The 26,795-nt window shown below is 38.0% G+C and overlaps 1 protein-coding gene across 1 annotated transcript in view; it reads right to left on the bottom strand.

Annotated features, from left to right (window-relative positions):
• Nucleotides 1-432: 432 nt before the first annotated feature.
• LOC121866569 (28S ribosomal protein S9, mitochondrial-like) overlaps nucleotides 433-26,795 on the bottom strand; it is a 167,549-nt gene continuing 141,186 nt past the window's right edge. The window contains exons 5-9 of the mRNA XM_042366336.1: nucleotides 26,447-26,532; nucleotides 24,174-24,249; nucleotides 13,412-13,537; nucleotides 638-793; nucleotides 433-513 (exon numbers count right to left, since the gene is read on the bottom strand). Of these exons, the coding sequence (XP_042222270.1) occupies nucleotides 433-513; nucleotides 638-793; nucleotides 13,412-13,537; nucleotides 24,174-24,249; nucleotides 26,447-26,532 (525 nt within the window). The remainder of the gene's footprint in view (nucleotides 514-637; nucleotides 794-13,411; nucleotides 13,538-24,173; nucleotides 24,250-26,446; nucleotides 26,533-26,795) is intronic.

Raw genomic sequence — 26,795 nt, forward strand, 5'->3', positions numbered from 1 at the left:
TGTAAATTCCCAAATACTGAATTTAAAATCTTATGGTACCATGCCTACCAAGATTATCATATTTATCGTAACATTTTAGGTTTTTACACACACACACACACACACACACAGAGGAGAGAGGAGAGAGGAGAGAGAGAGAGAGAGAGAGATCTTCCAATGATAGAACAGACATTTCTATACCGACGTGGAGTAAAGTTGCTTAGTCCAATCAGGGGAAAATTAATTTTGTTTGATTTTAGTTGAAGAATGTAGTCAAAGAGTTAAAACTATTTAAAACATAAGAGTGTGGTAATAATTTGAAATAATTCCACTCTGACATTTATCATTTAAATGCATGCATGTGCCCAATAAAGACAGAACCAATGCAGTTCTACATCATTGGTTTATAACTTGACTGCTAGGTTTAAGGGTGTGATCAGGCACTCAAGAGAGTTAGCCCTTTAGACTGTAACAGTGATTGGGGCTGAATATGAGAGCCTTAAAGGACAGCCAACAAAACACTTCACTGGGTGCCTGCATGCAAATAGGAAAGAGTTATATTGTACTGAATAAACAAATGACTGGATTAATATAATAGGAGGATTATATTGTTAAATTAAAATAAAATAGCTACATTATTACAACACTGAACACTAACCTGTTCTCGATCCTGAATATTCTTAAAATACAGAACACCTTCTCCATTGATGGATATTTTTCCTGAGCCTCTGCCAAAAACAGTCACACTTGCTTTGCTTTGCTTCCTTCCCCCTGTAGTTGCAATGTAAGGGGTACCTTCTGCTGTGAACATCAACTGCAAAAAAGGTACAGTATACAGATCAATGAGGATGGATGGGGGTAAAGGATGCATTGGAGGGATGGGATATGGACATCCACGATGCAGCAGTGAGTGAATCATATTAGAAAATAGAAACGAGTATTTATGGAGATAGAAATGCTTGTGATGGGTGATGCTGTGGTATGTGAAGCATAAGGAATACTGTATATCAGACAGATATTTTGGGCCTTATAATGGAACAAGAATACCCTTGCAAAACACCTATGTTATAACAATAAAAGCAAATGAAAAAGAGCTAAAAAAAGAGAGACTGGGAAGGGGCGGATCCAGGGGGTCCTGGGAGTCCGGACCCCCCTTTTCATCAGAAAATTTCAAGACTTTTTTTTAATACAGTACAGTATTGTACCCAGGCATTTTTTGTACAGTAATACCCCGATTTACGCGATCAATTGAACCCGCGGAGGCCCGCGTAAAACGGGAAACGCGTAAATGGAACAAAAGAACATATGGGATTAATTGAAATAGAGACTGGGCCGACCCCCAAACTCCACTTTTTCAGACACAATACCTACGTTGTAGTAAAAATAACATCTTAATTTTATGATGGTATGCACACACAATTAATAATTAAGAGAAATATCAATAATATTAGGTTTTTTAACACTTACATTAGTAGAAAAGATGGCTGGGCACACAGGGATGGGGGCTTGGTTCCAAGGCAGAGCGTAGATTATTGGCCCTCACCTGTATCACTTGTATCAATTGTATCACTATCCACCACAGAGGCTTGCAGGGCCTCTTTGTCAAACCCCTCAAAGTCCATATAAGTCCATACCCTCACTATCACTATCACTGACTTGGGCCGGCTGTGGTGGGTGGCGAGTGAAGAACTCGGTAATGTTTTGATGACTGGGCGACCTTGTACACACCCTGCCCGCGCCGTTTCCCGCGTATATGAGTAGATGCACCGCGTAAATTGGGTTATTACTGTATAGTAAAAAGTAATCCCTATTGTCCTCAGAACTGCATATGGCTTGAAAATGGCCTCAAAATGTCAATGAAATTGGTCATACGTATTTTTAAAAAAAATTCTTAGGGGCTTATAGCCCTCCCCCCTCCAGCTGGGTGTACTTGCTGTGCTCATGTTCCCCACCCACAACTTCTTGGACCCCCCTCTTTTGATATTCCTGGATCTGCCCCTGCTGAGTTTGTCGTAGTATTTGCCACCATACATATGCCAGGAGAGTGCCAGTAAGTAAGAAAGAAAAATATCTACAGTAAACCCACTAAAGTAGTGGTTCTCAAATATTTTTGCATGTGACCCAATTTTGTATATCTGAGAACTTTGCAACCCATTGATTCAAATACAAAAAATACAGTAAGTCCTCGTTTAACGTTGCCCCCGATAACGTTGTTTCGTTATAACGTCGCTACTCTCTAGATACCAATAATTCGGTTAACATCCCGACGACTCAATATACAGTCAACCCTCACTTTACGCAGTTAATGTAACCCACAGGGTGCCGCGGAAAGTGAGGAATGCGTAAAGTGAATAACATAACATATGGGATTAATTGAAATAGAGTCCGGGCCGACCCCCAAACTCCACTTTTTGACGACACACAACTATGTTGTAGTAAAAATATTATCTTAACTTTATGATGGTATGCACACACAATTAATAATTAAGAGAAATATCAATAATATTAGGTTTTTTAACACTTACATTAGTAGAAAAGATGGCTGGGCACACGGGGATGGGCGGTTGGTTCCACGGCAGAGGGCAGATTATTGGCCCTCACCTGTATCACTTGTATCAATTGTATCACTATCCACCACAGAGGCTTGCAGGGCCTCTTTGTCAAACCCCCCAAAGTTCATATAAGTCCATATCCTCACTATAATTATCACTATCACTGACTTGAGCCGGCTGTAGTGGGTGGCGGGTGAAGAACTGGTAATGTTTTGATGACTGGGCGACCTTGTGCACACCATGTTCGCGCCGCTTACACAACATGGCGGATGGCGGGAGGTTTGGATCCAAAAATGGCGCGGCTCGCCAGCCGCTCTCCGCGTAATGGGGTACACACACCGCGGAATGTGAGCATGTTAGGTTCCGGCAGGGCACCGCTTAAACGTGGAAACGCGGAATGTGGGACCGCGTAAAGTGAGGGTTGACTGTACTGTACTGTACTATAGTAATGTCGTTTTTAGCGTTGGCACAGACTACTTTTTACGGTGCATCACCCTCTCTCGTCTTGCCACGCTACCTCTCACTCGCGGAACGTCACAGCGTCCCCAAGCAGCATCAGTCTTTGTTAGGCTTCCACAGCATTTGTGCGTGTTTAAGTGTTTTTGCTCTTAATACTGTACTTTAACAAATCAAATTGACTTCCAAGTGCCCAAGCAACGTAAGACCATTACCCTTGCTACGAAAAGGGAGGTTTTAAGCCAGGAGGAGGAGCCACCCGCTGGGTCTCAGTGACTCGCCACCCTCCTCCTCTGCTCCACTACCCACCACACATTCTCTCCACCACCTCCGTCCAACAGTGAGTACAATACAAAATTATTTACTATATATATATATATATATATATATATATATATATATATATATATATATATATATATATATATATATATATATATATATATATATATATATATATATATATATATATATATATATATATACACACAGTATTACCCCGATTTACGCGGTCAATTGAACCCACAGGGTACCGCGGAAAGTAAAATCAGCATAAAGTGAACAACAGAACATATGGGATTAATTGCAATAGAGACTGGCCCGACCCCCAAAATCCACTTTTTGACGACACACAACTATGTTGTAGTAAAAATATTATCTTAACTTTATGATGGTATGCACACACAATTAATATAGAAGAGATTAGGTTAGGAAAAATAAAGGTTAAGTTAGGAAAAATAAAGGTTAAGTTAGGAAAAATAAAGGTTAGGTTAGGAAAACTAAAGGTTAGGTTTAACACTTACGTTAGTAGAAGAGATGGGTCGGCATACGGGGATGGAGGCTGGTTCCGAGGCAGGGCAGATTACTGGCCCTCAGGTGAATCACCATTACTAGGTGAATCACCATCACTATCAGTCATAGTTGTCAGGGCCTCCCTGACAAATCCCTCAAAGTCACTTTCACTGTCACTATCACTGGCTCTGGCTGGCTGTGGTGGGTTGCGGGCGAAGAACTCGGTAATGCTTTTTTGACGGCTAGTGTTGATGTTGTCTTGATACACCTTGATGTACGGCTCCATAGCCTGCACCAGCCAGGTATGGAAGACTTCATAGCGGTCATCGTCAGGGTCGTTGGAAAGGAAGAGCTTTAATTTTTCTGCACACTCGATGGCACCCTTAATATGACTATGCATTAATTTGTGTTCTTCTGGGATTGACGCACCACCTTCCTCTTCACTGACGTTATCATCTTCCAACATCTCGTCGGCAGTCATTTCAGGATCTCTGATCACCTCCAGGATGTCTTCGTTGGTGGTCTCGGAGAAGCCTTCAGCTGTAATACTGTGCGCAGCTTCTCTTGCAAGGTCCAATGCCACTGTCACAGACTGAACCTCACCAGTCACAGGTTGACTCCGCCTCTCACCTGGTATACCATGCAACACATGCCTCCATGCGCGACGAATCGTAGCTATAGACAGCTGATCCCATGCCTCCACCAAGAAGTCTACAGCTTGTTTGACGTTAACTTTTTTCCAAAACTGTTTGACGAGAACTTCTTGAGTCACCACCTCTTGTTCCTTGTCCTCGTCACTTTTGCTCTCGCTATCGGTGTCACCCAGCTTACGCAACTCATCCTTGGTGTTGGTACAGTTGTTCAGGAGCTTGAATTTCTTTGCCGAGTATGCAGCTTTCACATTGCAGATCAACTCCTGGTCCATGGGCTGGATTAATGACGTAGTGTTGGGAGGAAGGAAGACCACTTTTACGTTGGGGTGACGATCCATAAGTAGGGGCGAGTGTCCAGGTGCGTTGTCAAGGAGCAACAAAATCTTGAATGGAACATTTTGTTGCTCGCAGAATTTCTTCACGTCGGGAATGAAACAGTCATCAAACCAGGAGAGTGACAGTGCAGAGAACATCCACGCCTTGCGTGCGGTCAGCCAGTGGACATTAATCTTGCTCATGTCCACGTTCTTGTAGGCGTGCGGCTTGCGGGCTGTGTGAATCACCGATAACTTTGGTTTACAGGTACCGGAGGCATTGGTGGTAAAGAGGACGGTGATGCGCTCCTTCTGCAACTTCCGACCCCGAATCTTGCTAGCAGACTGGACAACAAAGGTCTTGGTAGGCAGCTTTTTCCAAAATAGGCCGGATTTGTCCATGTTGAACACCTGGTCGTCAGTGTACTGCCCTTCCTCCAAAACCTCACGTAAAAAAGGAGGAAAATCTCTAGCCGCCACACGGTCAGCACTCTCTTCTTCACCACCAATGTTGATGTTGGTGATATTGTTCCTCTTCTTAAACCTATGCAGCCAACCAGAGGAAACATTGAAGGTTTGGGCTCTGCAATTCCCATCTTACGTGACACTGCTGCGTACAGTTCACGTGCATACTCTTGAACGGATCGCGTGTCCACCGCCATGTTTCGTCGCGCCTGACGAATCAAGTAACTCACCAGCAAATTTTCCACCTTTAGCAGCACCTTGTTCTGGCAATACTTGATCATTGAAGCACCTGCAGACTTTGTGATTCTCATGTGCTCTTTGATCTTGGCTGCATCCTTCTTAATAGTACGAATCGTAGATTCGTTGAGTACATGCTGGCGAGCGAGATCAGCTTGACGTGTTCCTTTCTCCAAATCTTGAATTATCTGGTATTTCATTTCGTAGCTTAGGGAACGTCGTATCTTCTTTGGCTTAGGGCGGCTGGGTCCAGGTAAGGAAAGGTTTCTCTCTGGTGGCGGTGGTCCGGCGGAAGCCATTTCACAGAACAATGGATGCACGAATACACGGTGTGGCCTGGAGGGATGAAACTGCCGCGGTTAGGTTAAGCGTCGTCTTTCCTCCCTCCCTCCCGCTGGTGGACACGTCATATTACTTTAAACCAATCACAGCTAGCAGCGGAGGGAGGTAAGGATGCATGGCCAATCACAGTCCGATACGTCATATGACGTCACTGATAACGCAACAGACATGCACTGCGCAACCTTACCGCGCGGCTTGCCCAGGCGGGAGCAGGTGGGAGGGTCGAATCTAAAAAATAGTGTCGAGCCAGACACTCTGCGCGTATATGGGTAGAAGCACCGCGGATAGTGAAATTTCGGTTCTGGCGAGGCACCGCGTAAATGAGAAATTGCGGAAAGTGAAACCGCGTAAAGTGGGGTAATACTGTATACAGTGGGGTATGCTATAACGAATCTAATTGGTTCTAGAACCTCATTCGTTATAGCATTTGTTCGTTATAGGATTAATCCGTTCCAGGCCCCCAAATACAACCACTTAACACTGAAAAAATTCTGTGGAAAATGTAAAAAATAAGGTACTTTATCTTACCTTGGTGTTGTTCAGCATGCAGGACAGGAGGCAGAGGGGCAGGGGGGAGGAGAGAATTATGGAGAAGAGGTGGAAGGAGAGGAGTCATCCTTCCTATCCCTCTTTGGTGACTGTCTTAAAGGCAATTTGTCTGTAGGTTCTTTTGTTACCTTTTTAAAGAAGGAATCCAGGGTTGGCTGCTTCAACCTTGATTTCTGGACCTTCCAAAAGTAGTTCATAACATTGTCATTAAACACACTGATGGCCTTTTGCACAGAACCAACATCAGGATGATAATCCTCAGCAAGTTTGGACAGTTTGCTCCAGCAAAAGAGTGCATCCTTGAGATCTTTGGCTGGAATGATGAGGCTTTCCTCCTTGTCCTCATCCTCCCCTGACTCCTCAGAAGTTAAGCTCCGCTTCAGTGTTTCGTTTTGTTCTTTGTGAAGCTCAAGCAGCTCCTCAGTGGACAGTTCCTTACTGTGCTCTTCCACCAACTCCTCAACATCATCATCATCATCCACTTCCAGGCCCATGGAATTGCCCAGAGACACAATTTCATGAACAACAGCCTCTTCTTCTAACTCTTCGAAGCCTTCAAAGTCTCTTTGAAGCGCACATTCAGGCCACAATGGCCTCCAAGCAGCACAAAGACACCTCACAGTAACCTCTTTCCAGGCTGAGGTAATACAAAAACCAGCATCTGCTAAATTGAAGTGACTCTTCCAAAATTCCTCCAAACTAATATCACTGGAAGAAGTGGACGGAAAACATTTTCTAAACAGTGCGTTTGTGTACAGCTTCTTAAAGTTAGAAATTACCTGTTGATCCATGGGCTGGATGAGAGGTGTTGTGTTGGGTGGCAAGAAGTGCACAGTGATGAAGTTGAACTCCTCTGGCAATTCAACCATCAAATTAGGAGGGTGGGCTGGTGCATTGTCCATCACCAACAAAGCTTTCAGTGGAAGATTATTCTCCCTGAGGTATTCCCGAACACTAGGTCCAAACACCTCAATCACCCACTCAGAGAATAAATTCCTGGTCACCCAAGCCTTTGGGTTTGACCGCCACATAACACCAAGGCGGGTCTTCCTAATGTTTTTGAAAGCTCTGGGGTTTTCTGCATGGTACACAAGGAGTGGCTTTATTTTGCAGTCACCAGAAGCATTAGCACAAAGAAGGAGGGTAAGCCTGTCTTTCATTGGCTTATGGCCAGGGACAGAAGTTTCCTCCTTGGTAATGTATGTACGGCGAGGCATTTTTTTTCAAAAAAGTCCAGTTTCATCACAGTTGAATACCTGCTGAGAAACAAAGCCTCCCTCTTTAATCACATTCAAAAAAATGTCATGGTGTTCCTTAGCTGCTTCCTTATCTGCACTAGCAGCATCACCATGTCTCACAACACTATGTAATTTATTTCTCCTTCTAAAACCAGTAAACCACCCCTTGGTACCCCTAAACACTGGCACATCACTATCACTTCCACTGGGAGTCTTGGCTTTAAGGTCCTCAAACAATTGTCTGGCCTTCTCACAAATTATAGCTTCACTAATGCTATCACCTGCCATTTCTTTCTCCTTTATCCACACTAAGAGTAAATTTTTCGTCTCCTCAATCACATTACACCTTGCTTTGTTAAGTCTAGAGATTCCCTTAGTCACTTGCACAGTTTTCAACTCCTCTTTATTCTTCAATATCGTACATATAGTCAATTTAGCCATCCCATACTCATCACTAAGTTTCGCAATGCTTGTTCCATCCTCACGTTTCTTTATGATTTCTTTCTTAATTTCAAGAGTTATGAGCTTTCTCACTCGCTTTGGACGATTCATTGTTACAATTGTACACTTGTATAATAAAATATTTATACAAATAACTCTATTTCCACATCAAAAGACGAAATTTCAACAATAACAGTGGTGCACTGGCTACACAAGGAGACAAAGATGGCGCCTGACGCTCTTGTTGTGGGTCGCAGTACAATATTCATGCACCAGGCGAAATAGTCCCGTATTCATCCGCGTTCGTTGTAGGAGTTGCGTTCGTAAGAGCATTCTCAATTTTATAGGTAAAAACGTTCGTTATAGGAATATTCGTCGTAGGATCCGTTCGTTATAGCATACCCCACTGTATATACTTTTTTCTATAAAAATGCCATTGAATTTCTGTATATGTAATGTATTTCATGGGGAAAGGGAGGCTCAGGAACATAACTCCTGTATTTTATCTATATCTTATGGGGAAAATTGATTCCGTTAAAGTTGCGGTTTTCAGGAACGGAACCACGATATTAAGCGAGGACTTACTGTAACTGTTAAATCAAATTTATTGTCATATCAACTAGCTATATATAATAGTAAACAATTTAATAGCAAGGTACAACTAGCAATAAATATTTTAAGGCTCCCATTGCATACCAGTGACATATAGAAAAAAAAAAAGGCAAATTGCACAACTTTGTTGGGTCATCACGACCCACTGAAGATCAGTTCGTGACTCATGGTTTGAGAACCACTGCAATGATTCCCAACCTTTTCTTCTACAATGATTAATTTCAACTTCCCCAAAATTATGGTGACCCTGCCCTAAACAAAATACGTTGTTTATGATGAAGTATTTATCATAAATTGAAAACTTGGATAATGGATAATGGATGGAACTGGGGATAATGGATTTAAAAACACATCAATACAACTTAAAAGGAAGACAACTGGATACTATTAGAATATTTATATTCAAATTATAATACGCTGTATACATTGACTTGTGCCTTCCATATATAAAAACAAAATTTGTTTTGATACAGTCAGCACCAGCACTCTTATTTAGATGACTGGTAGTGCTTTCCATCACAAACTTTTCAATCCAACATGTTTAGGATACTGCACAATGAGGATCATCTTCAGGATGGAGTCTACTCCTTAGTTTTGATTTCATAAAAAGCAGAAATGAGAAGGCAGTGCTGGCAGTCTCACACACACATAGTACATGGGTACGGAAATAGCACAAAGATTCTAAGCATTGCTTTAGTCAAAATCAGAAACTTGGGCAGTTGCTTCATCCAAAATTGGCTGAGTGTGATACAGTGGGGTATGCTATAACGAACGTAATTGGTTCCAGAACCTCGTTCGTTATAGCATTCGTTCGTTATAGGATTAATCCGTTCCAGGCCCCCAAATACAACCACTTAACACTGAAAAAATTCTGTGGAAAATGTAAAAAATACGGTACTTTATCTTGCCTTAGTGTTATTCAGCATGCAGGTACCCCTAAACACTGGCATATCACTATCACTTCCACTGGGAGTCTTGGCTTTAAGGTCCTCAAACAATTGTCTGGCCTTCTCACAAATTATAGCTTCACTAATGTTACCACCTGCCATTTCTTTCTCCTTTATCCACACTAAGAGTAAATTTTCCATCTCTTAAATCACATTGCACCTTGCTTTGCTAAGTCTAAAGATTCCCTTAGCCACTTGCACAGTTTTTAACTCTTCTTTATTCTTCAAAATCGTACATATACAGTTAACCCTCACTTTACGCGGTTAATGTAACCCGGAGGGTACCGCGGAAAGCAAGAAACGCGTAAAGTGAATAACATAACATATGGGATTAATTGAAATGGAGTCCAGGCCGATCCCCAAACTCCACTTTTTGACGACACATAACTATGTTGTAGTAAAAATAACATCTTAATTTTATGATGGTACATGCACACAATTAATACTTAAGAGAAATAGAGAAATACAGTCGCCAAGTTAATGTCCATTCAAATAATGGACACGACTCCCTCCCCCCTCTTCTCACACCACACTGCTGGCTCTTCCCTCTCTGAGAAATTTTGGGGGGAAAACCAGGTATAGTAATAAATAATACCTCAAACTAAAGTTAGGATAATATAATTGACATTGCTGGATTCCTTGTAAGACCGGGAATATTTTGAATATAAATGTCATATATTTTTCACAAAAGATAACATACTTACTCAGATTAAACATTTTATCTAAAAATTTTGTCTAATGCAAAATCTATGATGTTTATATTCAAAATGATCACCAAATTGTAAGAATTCCAGCAATGTAAATTATATTCTGGCCCGGTAATTTGTATGAATTTTATGAGCTAAAACAAATATCTTCAGTTAATAAAAAAAAAATATATTCTTCACGACACTATCTGTCAATCAAAGTACCCCACCTTGCCTCCCCCCTCTTCCAACCGCGCGGTCAGTCCCAACCCTCCCCCCGACCCCCCACCAATCCTCCCTTCAAGAGATGTTGGGTGAAAAATTTAGATTTTAACATTTTGTATTAAATAATACCTCAGATTAAAGTTAGGATAATATAATTGACATTGCTGGATTCCTTGTAAGACCAGGAATATTTTGAATATAAACGTCATATATTTTGCACAAAAGATAACATACTTACTCAGATTAAACATTTTATCTAAAAATTTTATGTCTAATGCAAAATATATGATGTTTATATTCAAAATGATCACCAAATTGTAAGAATTCCAGCAATGTAAATTATATTCTGGCCGGGTAATTTGTATGAATTTTATGAGCTAAAATAAAAATCTTCAGTTAATAAAAAAAAAAAATATTCTTCACACGGTAACAGATGGTCGGTCGCCGGTCCCTCCCTCCCCCCCCACCCCCCACCAACGTCCCTACTAGATAAATGTGTGGGAATACCAGACTGTTTACCTTTTTAGTAATAAATAATAAATCAGACTAAAGTTAGGATAATATGATTGACATTGCTGGATTCCTTGTAAGACCAGGAATATTTTGAATATAAATATCATATATTTTGCACAAAAGATAACACATTTACTCAAGAGTAAACATTATATCTAAAATTTGTATGTTTAATGCAAAATCTATGATGTTTATATTCAAAATGATCATCAAATTGTAAGAATTCCAGCAATGTAAATTATATTCTGGCCGGATAATTTGTATGAATTTTATGAGCTAAATTAAAAAAATTATACTTCACCGTGTAAAGGGGTACACCCACCGCGGAATGTGAGCATCCTGGGTTCTGGAGCATCCTGGGTTCTGGCAGGGCACCGCGTAAACGTGGAAACGCGGAATGTGGGACCGCGTAAAGTGAGGTTGACTGTAGTCGATTTAGCCATCCCATATTCATCACTAAGTTTCGCAATGCTTCTTCCATTCTCTCGTTTCTTTATAATTTCTTTCTTAGTTTCAAGGGTTATTAGCTTTCTCACTCGCTTTGGACGACTCATTCTTACAATTGTATACTTGTATAACAAAATAGTTATACAAATAACGCAAATTTCCACATCAAAAGACGAAATTTCAACAATAACAGTGGTGCACTGGCTACACAATGAGACAAAGATGGCGCCTGACACTCTTGTTGTGGGTCGCGGTACAACAATATTCATGCGCCAGGCGAAATAGTCCTGTATTCATCCGCGTTCGTTGTAGGAGTTGCGTTCGTTATAGCATTCTCAATTTTATAGGTAAAACCGTTCGTTATAGGAATATTCGTCGTAGGATCCGTTCGTTATAGCATTCCCCACTGTACTCAGTTTTTTTTTTTTTTTTTTTTAACAGCCACTGTTGATAAAATATATGAATTCAGCTTGGTAACATTTTGGAAAAAAAATTCTACTTTTATTGCAAATGAATTCTAAGTTAAGTTTTCCGCCATCCTGTCCGCTTACCTTGACACCATGTAGTGAATTACTCACAATGCCTGGTCTAGCTAAGTGTGAATGAAAAGTAAGAATCTAAATCATCCTCAAACCAAATACAAATGAAAGCTCACTTTTTAATTTTTTTTTACACTTCTTCATTCATGAAAAGCATATTCAAACCCTGAATGGGTACATCAAATTTCATACATGAAAAGTGTATGAAAACCAAGAGATAGTTAAGGTGTACATCGTGGAAAAAATATATTGTAAATTACCCTTTTCACCTGTGAGTTGTTGCAGCCATAGATCCAGCCTCATTTGATAGGCATTAATTCCCCCCCCAAAAAGTAATATGGCATTTTCTTCCTGTGGAATTGTGAAGAAATCCTCCACAGAAAATTTTAGTAAGATCTTTACCATATCGGGAAAAGAATTCTTTGAGTTAATTTTTCAGATAAAAGATTCTCTGCTTAATCTTTCCAAAGACAGCTAGCCACCTTTCTTCATGTTTGGCATCAAATTTTTGGCAAAGTTATAAAAGTTTAACAAGTGCCCACCACTGGTATATTTAACAAGCGCCCATCACTGATACAGTTGAACCTCGATTTAAGCGGTTCTCGTTTACGGGTTTGGTCATTTACGCGGTACCTTGCCAGAACCGGGATGCCCGATTTACGCGGTGAATTTACTCATTTACGCGGTGAATTTACTCATTTACGCGGGTGAAGTATAATTTGTTTATTTACTGAAGATATATATGCTTTTAGCGCATAAAATATATAATTTACATTGCTGGAATCCTTATAAAATGGTGGTCATTTTAAATATAAACATCTTAACATTTGCATTAGACATACAAATTTTAGATGTAATTTAAGGAGATCATGAAAATAAGCAAATATTTTATCTTTTGTGCAAAAGATATGAAGTTTACATTCAAAATATTCCCTGACCTGCAAGGAATCCAGAAATGTCAATTATATTATCCTAACTTTAGTCTGAGGTATTATTTATTACTATACCTTAAAATCTAGAGTTTTCACCCAAACATTTCTCAGAGAGGGAGGAGCCAGTGAGCGTGAGACGGGGGCGTGGGAAGGGGGGGGGGGAAGATGAGTACATTATTTAAATGGACATTAACCTGGAGACTGTATTTCTCTTAAATATTAATTGTGTGTGCATACCATCATAAAATTAAGATATCACCTTTACTACAACGTAGGTATTATGTTGGTATTGTGTCGGAAAAAGTGGAGTTTGGGAGTCGGCCCAGTCTCTATTTCAATTAATCCCATATGTTCTGCTATTCCATTTACGCGTTTCTCGTTTTACGCGTTACTCCGCGGGTTCAATTGACCGCGTAAATCGGGGTATTACTGTATATATAAATTTAACAAGTGTCCACCACTGGTAGCTACATAAATTTAACAAGTACTCACCTTTGGTATTTCTTGAAGTTTTATTGAGGATGATATTGGCTTTCTAAACCTCAGAATGAAATCCTTGGCTCTGTAGGAGTATGGGTGGTCCACAAGACGATTCATTGACTTGATGAAGAATTCATACTGAGAAAAAAAAAGTTTAATATTTTCCTCCAAAAATTAAAATTGTTGAATACTGTAATTGTTGTTTCAGTATTTTGCTTTAAAATTCTAAGGAAGCTCTAAACATTGGCTACCACACATTAAAATATCTTTACTATAAATAAAATTTATTACTACAGGTTGGACCCCGCTAACCCAGGACCTGATAGTCCGGCAGCTTCGGTGGTTCGGGACAGTATCATAGCTCACGTCTAGTGGCTGTTGTCACTATTTTATTTTTAAATACTTATAATTTACCCCTAAATATGCTTCCCAAGAGGCCAGCAAGCTGTGGAAATGGTTGTAATGAGGCAAAACATAAACATTTGACATTAACTATTTTAGAAAAGATGTTTATACTGAAGAAACTGGACAGTAATACAGTGGTACATTTTATGCATTATTTTGCCTTTTTTAACCTTGGCTTCGATGGTTCAGAATTTTTACTCATCAGGAACCGGTCTGGTCCCAAGCTTCTCGGAGTAGAGAGGTCCAACCTATATCTAAAATTGGAAGATAGGTCCTGAAATCTTAATTCAAAACCAAGTCTGCATCTATTAACTTATTACTACCCAGGATGTGTGTGGCATACAGACCCACATCTCAGGATCTATAAGTAGACTGAGTACAGTGCGGCTGTATTGTTATGATGAGGGCGGGACCACATGGTCCACGGAGTGTCACATCATAACATTAACCCTTTCACCTCGGGGGGAGGGGATTTCTGTGTTACACCCCACACAGTTGAGTTTTAGCAAAATCAGAAAAAATAATATTTTTTAGGAAATATATATTTTCCCAAAAATCAAACAAAATTTTCTGAGTAACATGGTATATGACACAACATATGAAACATTCAATTAAATGTCCCACGAGGTGTCATATTTTGCTGCACCACTCTCTCAGGACTGCCAGACGTACTGTGAGATAGATTCCGACTAGCCTCATAATTTTACTATGTAGGTTTCAAATTTTCTTTGTATATATCTTTTTATTATAAACTATGTACATCTTTATACTGTATGTAATTTTGGTACATGTATATTATACAAAAGTACATTTCAGTTCTAATTTTTCTTATTGTACCCTGTACAGTACAATAATTCCATCATAAGGTTATCAGCACTTGCATTTTACAATGAATGAAAAATACAAGAAAGAATGTTACCATAAGGTGAAAATTCAATGAAAAGCATCTGTAAGAGGCGTACATCAAACTTTCACTTCATAATATTTTCACAAAACCAGATTAAAATATAAATAAACAACATGCATTGGAGACATCATGTGACTCAGTGCTCTTGTAAGGACAGTCACCCTCCCCTTGAGGGTAGGGGAAATAAGGGGCACGCAAACACGCACGCACACACACACTACATCGTAAGTCTCCTTTACTCTTACTGAACATAAGTACTGTAGTAAGTTTCTCTCTCTCTCTCAGTAATTCATATACAGTATAAAGAAAATATGAAAGAGCCAATATTTACATCCAATATGAAAATTTACAAAAAACCTACAATTGCAGCCTACATTTCAATATCATAACATTCAATATTCCTGTTGTGTGTGATATCCTTCCGGTTGGCACGTACTGTTGCACATGCACCTGTTTTTCCTTCATTTAGGAACTGAAACAAAGTGGGGCTACAGTACCAATTATCACAATACTGTATAGTATACAGTATGTGATTTCTGCATGTAATCTTTCATGAGTGTTTACCACAGAGCCAAAAATACCCAGGTTCTCATCTCGTTCTATGACAGTAGTTGCCCCTGTGCACACAATGAAGTCAAGAATGTAGTTAATTTTTACATCACATAATACAATAAATTTTACTCCATACCTATGCTGTTTTGATGGCATGTACAGCTCCTCCCCGACTTATGACGGGGTTAGGGACCTAAATCCAGGTCGTACGTCGAAAATGCTTAAATAATACATAGAAAATCTAAAATGGGTGTCTCTTTTTCTTCTCAGCACCACAAAACTCACTTTTAAGCCTGCCAGCCATTTTAAAGTGAATTAGAAACAAAAATTTTGTCTGTGTACTGACGTTGGGACTCGAAAATACGTAATTTTACAAAATTTTGGTACGACTGAGGCAGGTCGTAAGTGCGGGTGGTCGTAAGTCGAGTAGGTCGTAAGTCCGGGAGGAGCTGTACTGCTGGAAGCCTAGTCTACAATGCCACAGCAATAAACTCTCATCAATACAAAGGTCTTGGTATGGGGTAAACATTTCCCTATACTACTTCCCAGCAAGTGATCAAGAACTGGTCTTACTTTGCATAGCCTATCATTTCTGTCAACTTGGATGCTATCTGCAAAATGCAGGCACCATAATATTTGTAAAAACCTGTCACGGGACATGTGTTTGGAGAATATTGGTGTCTCAAAAACCTCATCCACTGTCCAATAGTGATTGATTGTGTGTTTTTTTATACTATTCCTAAGCATCAGTAAACACAAAACCATGTAGATGTCATCTCTGGTAACTGGTTTCCAATTAACTTGATGCCTACTTCCCCAAAAATGTGGCTTAGACTCTTGCACTATTATGTCTGTAAAAAATCTAGCTCATTTGACTCATGCTGTAGGTGTAGGCAGTGTAGGAGGTTGCCACACAGCTCATTATGCCACCTGCTGACTATTGTCAAAGGACTGACCATCTCCCTGACTATCCGATTGAATAACTTCTCTCTCTCTCTCTCAGTGAATGCTCTGTGCTACTGTTAGATTTTTTTTTCTTTCTACCCAAGGAGGAGCTTTGCTTACCACGCCGTTTCCTTTTAGAACTTGGTCCAGGCTGGGGATCATATTCGTCAGTATCATTTTAACATGATATATTATGCTCCCTACCCTTTGTTTCTTTCAAAAGATCCCTCCCATAATCCCTTTCACTATCATCAGAGAGAGCATCTGAATCAGTATCAATACAGTGGTCCCTTGGTTAACGAACACAATTCGTTACAGAGGGTAGTTTGTTAACCAAAAATTTCGTTAACCGAATCCATTATTTCAATGGGATATTGGGTAATTGGTTCCAGCTCACATTAAAGTACATACAAAGTAAAGCCAAAAATGCATAAAATCAGAAACACTCCTAAAATTCCCCTAAATCACCCTTAAATCACTATATATACGTACATATACACTCTTACTCGTAAATCACTACTGTAATGTGATACAGGTGATTAATTTTATCTCTTGTGCAAAATATATGACGTTTATATTCAAATTATTCGCTGTCTTGCAAGGATTCCAGCAATGTAAATTATATTCTCCAAACTTTAGTCTGAGATATTATATATGATGAAAACTGTAAGCCTAAAATCCTGGCTGGGCAGATGGGGGAGAGGGAGGGAGGGAGCATGGGGGGGGGGGATAAGGTGATACATTTGACAGTTGGCGCCCAAGGTCTAATGTGTGTTTATTTATCAGTCTTTAAGTGACTAAGCTTCTCTCTTATAAAATGCCAGTGAAATGACCTGGGAGAATATAATTTACATTGCTGGGATTCTTGTAAGATAGTGATTAATTTGAATATAAACAAGCTATAATTTGCAATAGACATAACAATTTTAGTACCGTAATCAATTTAGTACATGTACACTCCAGGTTTGCACTAAGGTCATTTATTTCTTTTAAGTTTCTTTTAGTATGGAGTGTACATGTAAATGGATGAACATAAATGAAGAAATTTATGTAAATCTACCCAAAAATACAGTTGAAAACTTTACATTATAGAATGTAATACCTACTGTACACAAATGTACTACAATTTTTGTCAATTGTGCAAAATATATGACGTCTATATTCAAATTATTCACTGTTTTGCAAGGATTCCAGCAATGCAAATTATATTCTCCTAACTTTAGTCTGTGATATTATATAAGATAAAAACTGTAAGCCTACTGTATAACCACCAAACCTTTGCTGGGAGGGAGGGAGGGAGGGAGGGGTGACAGTGACATGTTTGACAGTTAGCGCTGAAGGTCTAGTGAAGTATTTATTTGTTTATTTATGCCGTTTAGATTGAGTTTTTGTTTTTTGCTTATAAAATTTCAAAGAAGTGGTTGGGGAGAATATAATTTACATTGCTAGAATTTGTATAAGATGGTGATTAATTTGAATGCAAATATGCAATAGTTTGCACAAAACTAATATTTTAGTATTCATTTCGCACAAATATTAAAGAGCACAATTTTCTTGATATTTACTCCACTGAAAATGAATATAAACATAGAACAGATTACTGAATTGGCAGATTAGCCCATCAGCTGATGCTCACAACAAAACGTGATGTTCGTAAGGATTTCGTTAATCAAATTTTTGTTCGTTAACCGAATTGAAAATTCTTATGGAAGGTAATTCGTTAACTGAAATTTCGTTGACCGAACCATTCGTTAACCTAGGGACCACTGTACTATCCATTAGATCAAAGAACTAATTATCTTGCCCCGACAACTCCGCAGCAGTGGCCAAATCTCGTACTGCTCTCTGAGACATCATGAAACATACTGAAGTGTCTGTGTGGTATATGGAGACAAAACAACCCACACAGTTGGCAACACTCATTATCAGCTATGAGAAACCAATTTCTGCACCACCAGATGGGCGCGGGCAATTTAAACGCCAGATCACATACATGTGACACCCGTTGTCTATAGAAAAAACTCGGTGCCACGTATACGTGACACCCAAGGCAAAAGCGTTAACAATGACTCGCGAGATACGTTTTTTTTTTAAATTTTAAAGATATCTTTTTTTCCAAGATTTATGTCGTTATAAGGAAGCATCGTTACTCAGGTGGTCCCGTACTCTGATATTCTCCTAACTTTAGTCTGTGATATTATATAACATAAAAACTTTAAACCTAAAACCACCCAACCCTGGCTTCGAAGGGGGGGGGGGTGGGAGGGTGACAGAGACACGTTTGACAGTTGGGGCTGATGGTCTAGTGAAGTACTTATTGTTTATTTATGTCCTTTAGATTGAGTTTTTGTTTTTGGTTTATAAAATATCACAGAAGTGACCGGGGAGAATACAGTTGTACCCCACTTAACGCGGTCAATAAAACCCAGAGGGTACCGTGTTAAGTGAAAACCGCGTTAAGTGAACAACAGAACATATGGGATTAATTCCAATAGAAACTGGCCCATCCCCAAACTCCACTTTTTCCGACACAATACCTATGTTCTAGTAAAATTAACATCTTAATTTTATGATGGTACATGCACACAATTAATACTTAAGAGAAATAGAGAAATACAGTCGCCAAGTTAATGTCCATTTAAATAATGGACTCGACTCCCTCCCCCTCTTCTCACAGTACAGTATTACCCCGCCTAACGCGTTTCACTTAACGCGTTTTATCATATACGCGGTGCCTCGCCAGAGCTGAACTTTCACTTAACACGGATTTTTTCCACATCTACGCGGTGAGTGTCCAGCTCGAGACGCTATTTTTAGATTTGCCCCACCCGCCACCCTGCCTGACTGCCTGTTTTAGCTCTTAAAATTCATACAAATTACCCGACCAGAATATAATTTACATTGCTGGAATTCTTATAATTTGGTGATCATTTTGAATATAAACATCATATATTTTGTATTAGACATACAAATTTTAGATAAACATTTTTCTCAGAGTAACTATGTTATCTTTTGTGCAAAATATATGACATTTATATTCAAAATATTCCTGGTCTTACAAGGAATCCAGCAATGTCAATTATATTATCCTAACTTTAGTTTGAGGTATTATTTATTACAAAAAAGTTAAGTATTCTGGTTTCCCACACATCTCCTTGGGACGGTTGGTGGGGGGTGGGGGGGAGGGAGGGACCGACCGACCATCTGTTACCCCGTGAAGAATTTTTTTTTTTTATTAACTGAAGATATTTGTTTTAGCTCATAAAATTCATACAAATTACCCGGTCTGAATATAATTTACATTGCTGGAATTCTTATAATTTGATGATCATTTTGAATATAAACATCATATATTTTGCATTAGACATACAAATTTTAGATAAAATTTTTCTCAGAGTAACTATGTTATCTTTTGTGCAAAATATATGACATTTATATTCAAAATATTCCTGGTCTTACAAGGAATCCAGCAATGTCAATTATATTATCCTAACTTTAATCTGAGGTATTATTTAATACTAAATGTTAAAAACTCTGGAAGGGAGGATTGGTGGGGGGTGGGGGGAGGGTTGGGACTGACCGCGCGGTTGGAAGAGGGGAGGAGGCAAGGTGGGGTACTTTGATTGATAGATAGTGTCGTGAAGATTATTTTTTTTTTTATTAACTGAAGATATTTGTTTTAGCTCATAAAATTCATACAAATTACCCGGTCAGAATATAATTTACATTGCTGGAATTCTTATAATTTGGTGATCATTTTGAATATAAACATCATATATTTTGCATTAAACATACAATTTTTAGATACAATTTTTTCTCTAGGTAACTATGTTATCTTTTGTGCAAAATATATGACATTTATATTCAAAATATTCCTGGTCTTACAAGGAATCCAGCAATGTCAATTGTATTATCCTAACTTTAGTTTGAGGTATTATTTATTAAAATTTAGTGGTTTTCCCCAAAAATTTCTCAGAGAGGGAAGAGCCGGCAGTGTAGTGTGAGAGGGGGAGGGAGTTGAGTCCATTATTTGAATGGACATTAACTTGGCGACTGTATTTGTCTATTTCTCTTAAGTATTAATTGTGTGCATGTACCATCATAAAATTAAGATGTTATTTTTACTACAACATAGGTATGTGCCTTCAAAAAGTGGAGTTTGGGGGTCGGGCCGGTTTCTATTGGAATTTATCCCATATGTTCTGTTGTTCACTTAACGCGGATTTCACTTAACACGGGACCCTCTGGGTTCTATTGACCGCGTTAAGTGGGGTACAACTGTACACTCGCTGGCTCTTCCCTCTGAGAAAATTTTGGGGGAAAATCCAGGTATAGTAATAAATAATTCCTCAAACTAAAATTAGGATAATATAATTGACATTGCTGGATTCCTTGTAAGACCAGGAATATTTTGAATATAAATGTCATATATTTTGCACAAAAGATAACATATTTACTCAGAATAAACTTTACATCAAAAATTTGTATGTCTAATGCAAAATCTATGATGTTTATATTCAAAATGATCACCAAATTGTAAGAATTCCAGCAAATTAAACTATATTCTGGCCGGGTAATTTGTATGAAATTTATGAGCTAAAACAAATATCTTCAGTTAATAACAAAAAAAAAATATTCTCCACAACACTATCTGTCAATCAAAGTACCCCAACTTGCCTCCCCCCCTCTTCCAACCGCGCGGTCAGTCCCAACCCTCCCCCCCCACCCCCCACCAATCCTCCCTTCAAGAGTTTTTAACATTTAGTATTAAATAATACCTCAGATTAAAGTTAGGATAATATAATTGACATTGCTGGATTCCTTGTAAGACCAGGAATATTTTGAATATAAATGTCATATATTTTGCACAAAAGATAACATATTTACTCAAGAGTAAGCATTACATCTAAAATTTGTATGTCTAATGCAAAATCTATGATGTTTATATTCAAAATGATCATCAAATTATAAGAATTCCAGCAATGTAAATTATATTCTGACCGGGTAATTTGTATGAATTTTATGAGCTAAAACAAATATCTTCAGTTACTAAAAAAAAAAAAAAAATATTCTTCACTGTAACAGATGGTCTGTCGGTCGGTACCTCCCTCCCCCCCACCCACCGTCTCACCAGATGTGTGGGAAAACCAGAATATTTACCTATATAGTAATAAATAATACCTCAAACTAAAGTTAGGATAATATAATTGACATTGCTGGATTCCTTTAAAGCCCAGGAATATTTTGAATACAAATGTCAAATATTTTGCACAAAAAATAACATATTTACTCAGAATAAACTTTACAGTCAACCCTCACTTTACGCGGTCCCACATTCCGCGTTTCCACGTTTACGCGGTGCCCTGCCAGAACCCAGGATGCTCACATTCAGCGGTGGATGTACCCCTTTACACGGTGAAGTATAATTTTTTTTAATTTAGCTCATAAAATTCATACAAATTATCCGGCCAGAATATAATTTACATTGCTGGAATTCTTACAATTTGATGATCATTTTGAATATAAACATCATAGATTTTGCATTAGACATACAAATTTTAGATATAATGTTTACTCTTGAGTAAATATGTTATCTTTTGTGCAAAATATATGATATTTATATTCAAAATATTCCTGGTCTTACAAGGAATCCAGCAATGTCAATTATATTATCCTAACTTTAGTCTGATTTATTATTTATTACTAAAAAGGTAAACAGTCTGTTATTCCCACACATTTATCTAGTAGGGACGGTTGGTGGGGGGTGGGGGGAGGGAGGGAGGGACCGGCGACCGACCATCTGTTACCGTGTGAAGAATATATTTTTTTTTTATTAACTGAAGATTTTTATTTTAGCTCATAAAATTCATACAAATTACCCGGCCAGAATATAATTTGCATTGCTGGAATTCTTACAATTTGGTGATCATTTTGAATATAAACATCATATATTTTGCATTAGACATAAAATTTTTAGATAAAATGTTTAATCTGAGTAAGTATGTTATCTTTTGTGCAAAATATATGACGTTTATATTCAAAATATTCCTGGTCTTACAAGGAATCCAGCAATGTCAATTATATTATCCTAACTTTAATCTGAGGTATTATTTAATACAAAATGTTAAAATCTAAATTTTTCACCCAACCTCTCTTGAAGGGAGGATTGGTGGGGGTGGGGGGGGAGGGTTGGGACTGGCTTGGATTGGAAGAGAGCAAGGTAAGTACTTTGATTGACAAAGATAGTGTTAAGTAGGAAGAATATTTTTTTTTATTAACAGATATTGTTGCTGGAATTACAATTTGGATTTGAGGTGGTATTTGTTACTATGCCTGGTTTTCCTCCAGAGGCGGCAGTGTGGTGTGAGGAGAGTGCATTCATTATTTGAATGGACATTAACTTGGCGACTGTATTTCTCTATTTCTCTTAAGTATTAATTGTGTGCATGTACCATCATAAAATTAAGATGTTATTTTTACTACAACATAGTTATGTGTCGTCAAAAAGTGGAGTTTGGGGATCGGCCTGGACTCCATTTCAATTAATCCCATATGTTATGTTATTCACTTTACGCGTTTCTCGCTTTCCGCGGTACCCTCCGGGTTACATTAACCGCGTAAAGTGAGGGTTAACTGTATATCTAAAATTTGTATGTCTAATGCAAAGTCTATGATGTTTATATTCAAAATGATCATCATATTGTAAGAATTCCAGCAATGTAAATTATATTCTGGCTGGGTAATTTGTATGAATTTTATGAGCTAAAACAGGCAGTCAGGCAGGGTGGCGGGTGGGGGGAATCTAAAAATAGCTCTCGAGCCGGACACTCACCGCGTATATGTGGAAAAAACCCGCGTTAAGTGAAAGTTCAGCTCTGGCAAGGCACCGCGTATATGGTAAAACGCGCTAAGTGAAACCCAGTTAGGTGGGGTAATACTGTATAATTATGCTATAGTTTTCACAAGACAAAAATTTTAGAAATCATTTAGTATATTATTTTGAGTACATGTACAGTACAGCTTTGCCCTTAGGACAGTGTAGCGTGCCCAGAAAAACATTAACCGCAAATTTTAAAATATGATGCGTCAGATTGACTCGCGCAAAATAGGAAAGATTCTCTATACATTAAAACGTTGCCCTTAATTGTGGGTGTCGCTTTAAATCAATAATCTTTAATCGAATCGCTTTAATTTGACGTTCAGCTATATTATATTTTCTTTATTTATAAGACAGATCCTTCATATAGAGTGGAATAATGTTAAAGAATTAAATTTTTCAAGACACAAATTTTATCATCTTCAATTTTGATCACAGTCTCCTAAATTTCTGTAAGGGAAATCTTTAGCATACTCTTTACTCCAATTGTGCTTCTTACCTCAAATCTATCTTTATCATTGTAGATGTCTATATACTGTGCTCAACTTTCTTTTACCTTCAGTGTGCTGTACAGTATCTTCACTGCTCTTAACTTTTTATTGGGCCAATATGGAGTACCAATATGGAGTTAATCATTTTGACAGTCTCCAGTGATTGTCAGCCAAGAACTAAAGTAAAAGTGATCAGATTGACCCAAAATTGTTGAGAGGCAAGGAAATTCACAGATGGTGGGGCAGTGGCCATGGTAAGTACTGACAGAACAGTCTTGACTCTAACAAGCTTTTTGGTATCTCAGAGCAACTGGTGAACCTGTCCCCATTATTTGAAGTTAGTAGTACAGGGAAAGGGAAGAGTGATTGATATATCCAAATGAATTAACAAGGTAACCCTGGCTGACACTGGAGGACCCTGTCTAAGGATTCAAGGACCCACTAGTAACAAGTTCTATATTATGACTGCTGCCTGGCTAAAGAGTGACAACCATAAAATAAAAAGTTTCAGATACAGTACTGAAAAGGAAAGAAAGAGGAATCTATAACACAGTTGAGGCCCAATGACACTGAAAAATTAAATATGTGAATACTTACATGGCTATCTTTTAACTTCTCTAAAAGAATATTTTCAAGCTGATCTTTTGTAACCCAATCTGTAGCACCAATATCTCTGTAAAAAATTAAGAAATATTCTTCAGCCACAATAAAAGTATTTTAAAACTATTCTGGACATAATTTAATATATGCTAATAGTAAAGATTATAATAAACATAAAGTTACCATTTCAGTTTGCATACAAAGATAATAAAATGTACAGTCCTCCCCAAAAATATAATTAGCCATGGGGTCGATGTGATTCGAGGCTTTCCGAGCAATGTTATTCGACCGGTTTCTGAATGGTCAGTAGTTCTACTGTACATCAGCGACCTTTGAACATATTCAAGTAAGTTTTCAAATGATATATACCGGTACATTAATATACAGGTTGACTATCAAAAATCCGGCAACCGTTAAACCGGAACTTCAGTTTTCCGGCATGGATTTCAGAGCGCATTTTCAAATATTTCTTTGTTTATTTAATGAAGATATATGTTTTAGCTCATAAAATTCATACAAATTACCCGGCCAGAATATAATTTACATTGCTGGAATTCTTACAATTTGATGATCATTTTGAATATAAACATCATAGATTTTGCATTAGACATACAAATTTTAGATATAATGTTTACTCTGAGTAAATATGTTATCTTTTGTGCAAAATATATGACATTTATATTCAAAATATTCCTGGTCTTACAAGGAATCCAGCAATGTCAATTATATTATCCGAACTTCAGTCTGAGGTATTATTTATTACTAAAAAGGTAAAAAGTCTGGTTTTCCCACACATTTATCTGGTAGGGAGGGTTGGTGGGAGGTGGGGGGGGAGGGAGGGACCGCCTGACCATCTGGCACGGTGTGAAGAATATTTTTTTTTTTTATTAACTGAAGATATTTGTTTTAGCTCATAAAATTCATACAAATTACCCGGCCTGAATATAATTTACATTGCTGGAATTCTTACAATTTGATGATCATTTTGAATATAAACATCATAGATTTTGCATTAGACATACAAATTTTAGATATAATGTTTACTCTGACTAAATATGTTATCTTTTGTGCAAAATATATGACATTTATATTCAAAATATTCCAGGTCTTACAAGGAATCCAGCAATGTCAATTATATTATTCTAACTTAAGTGTTTAATTTTCTTTGTTTAAAGGACTGTACAGGTGGTCATTTTCTGTTAAACTTATACAGCAAATATAACCATCAGTTTTCCGGCATTTTCGAAAATCCGGCACTCCTCAGGTCCCGAGGTTGCCGGATTTTTGAGAGTCAACCTGTAGCTTAATGGATTTCATGTTATACAGGGTATTGAAATACAGTGGTCCCTCAGTTAACAAACAAAATTCGTTCCACAGAATCGTTCGTTAACCAAAAATTTCGTTAACCGAATCCATTGTTTCAATGGGATAATGGGTAATTGGTTCCAGCTCACAGAAAAGTATATACAAAGTAAAAAACAATGCAGTTAAGTACACTTAATTTGAGGTGTGTATGTAGAAGGTTCCTGGTTGATGATGATGATGGGAATTAGAAGTGGTGGTGGAGGAGAAGGGAGAAGAGGGATGGAGGAGAAATCACCTTTCAAGGGACCCATGCTTGATGCCGTCATTTCACCAATAAAATTTTAAGTTCACTAGGTGTAATTCAAGATTATTTTATTTAAATCAACACTGCACTGCTCTATATATTATCAATATGTTAACTACATTTCAGAATGGCCAATAATTTCAATGTAAAAATGAAAAACTATTCAAGACACCAACAAAACAGATGTTCACTCCACTGTCAACAAAGCCAAACTGACGCCTGGTGGCTGAGTCAAGTGACTGATAGGCGCACAAAAAACTAGTTCCCCGTACTGCATATATTATCCATATGTTAACTAAATTTTAAAATGACTAATAATTTTAATATAAAAAATGCAAAAATATTAAAGAGCACAACTTTCTTGATATTTACTGCACTGGAAACGAATGTAAACATAGAATAGATTACTGAATTGGCAGACTAGCCCATCAGCTCATCAGCTGATTCTCACAACAAAACATTTTGTTCGTAAGGATTTCGTTAATCAAAGTTTTGTTCGTTAACCGAATTGAAGATCCTTATGGGAGGTAATTCGTTAACCGAAATTTCGTCAATCGAACCGTTCGTTAACTGAGGGACCACTGTACAGTATATGTATGATAACTTGGAAATTTACATTCATAGCACAGTACGGTATAATACTGTACAATACTGAACTTACAGTGTTCTCTCCTGATCCTGATGAACGTTGTATCTGATCATCCGGTCTGAGAAACGGTCCAACTCGCGTACTTTCCCAGTCAAGTCCTGAAAAAACATACAGTACTATTAAATTAAATAATATTTAAGTGGTACAGTATTTAAAAACTATTCCAGTGCTAAAAAAATATTTATCAAGGATGCCCATAAGCAGCCTCAGTGTGGTGTGGGCAAAAGTTTTAATCTGAAGTGAATCATTCAAGCATTCACTCAATCGGTCAGTTTAGGTATTCACAAAGCTTCCAATGCAGCTAAAATTTGCAAACAATTCCCTTAAATGACAGTCATTCATCATCATACACAGTGGTCCC

Source organism: Homarus americanus, unplaced genomic scaffold (genome assembly GCF_018991925.1).
Source record: "Homarus americanus isolate GMGI-L3 unplaced genomic scaffold, GMGI_Hamer_2.0 scaffold16430, whole genome shotgun sequence".
NCBI classification, from domain to species: domain Eukaryota; kingdom Metazoa; phylum Arthropoda; class Malacostraca; order Decapoda; family Nephropidae; genus Homarus; species Homarus americanus.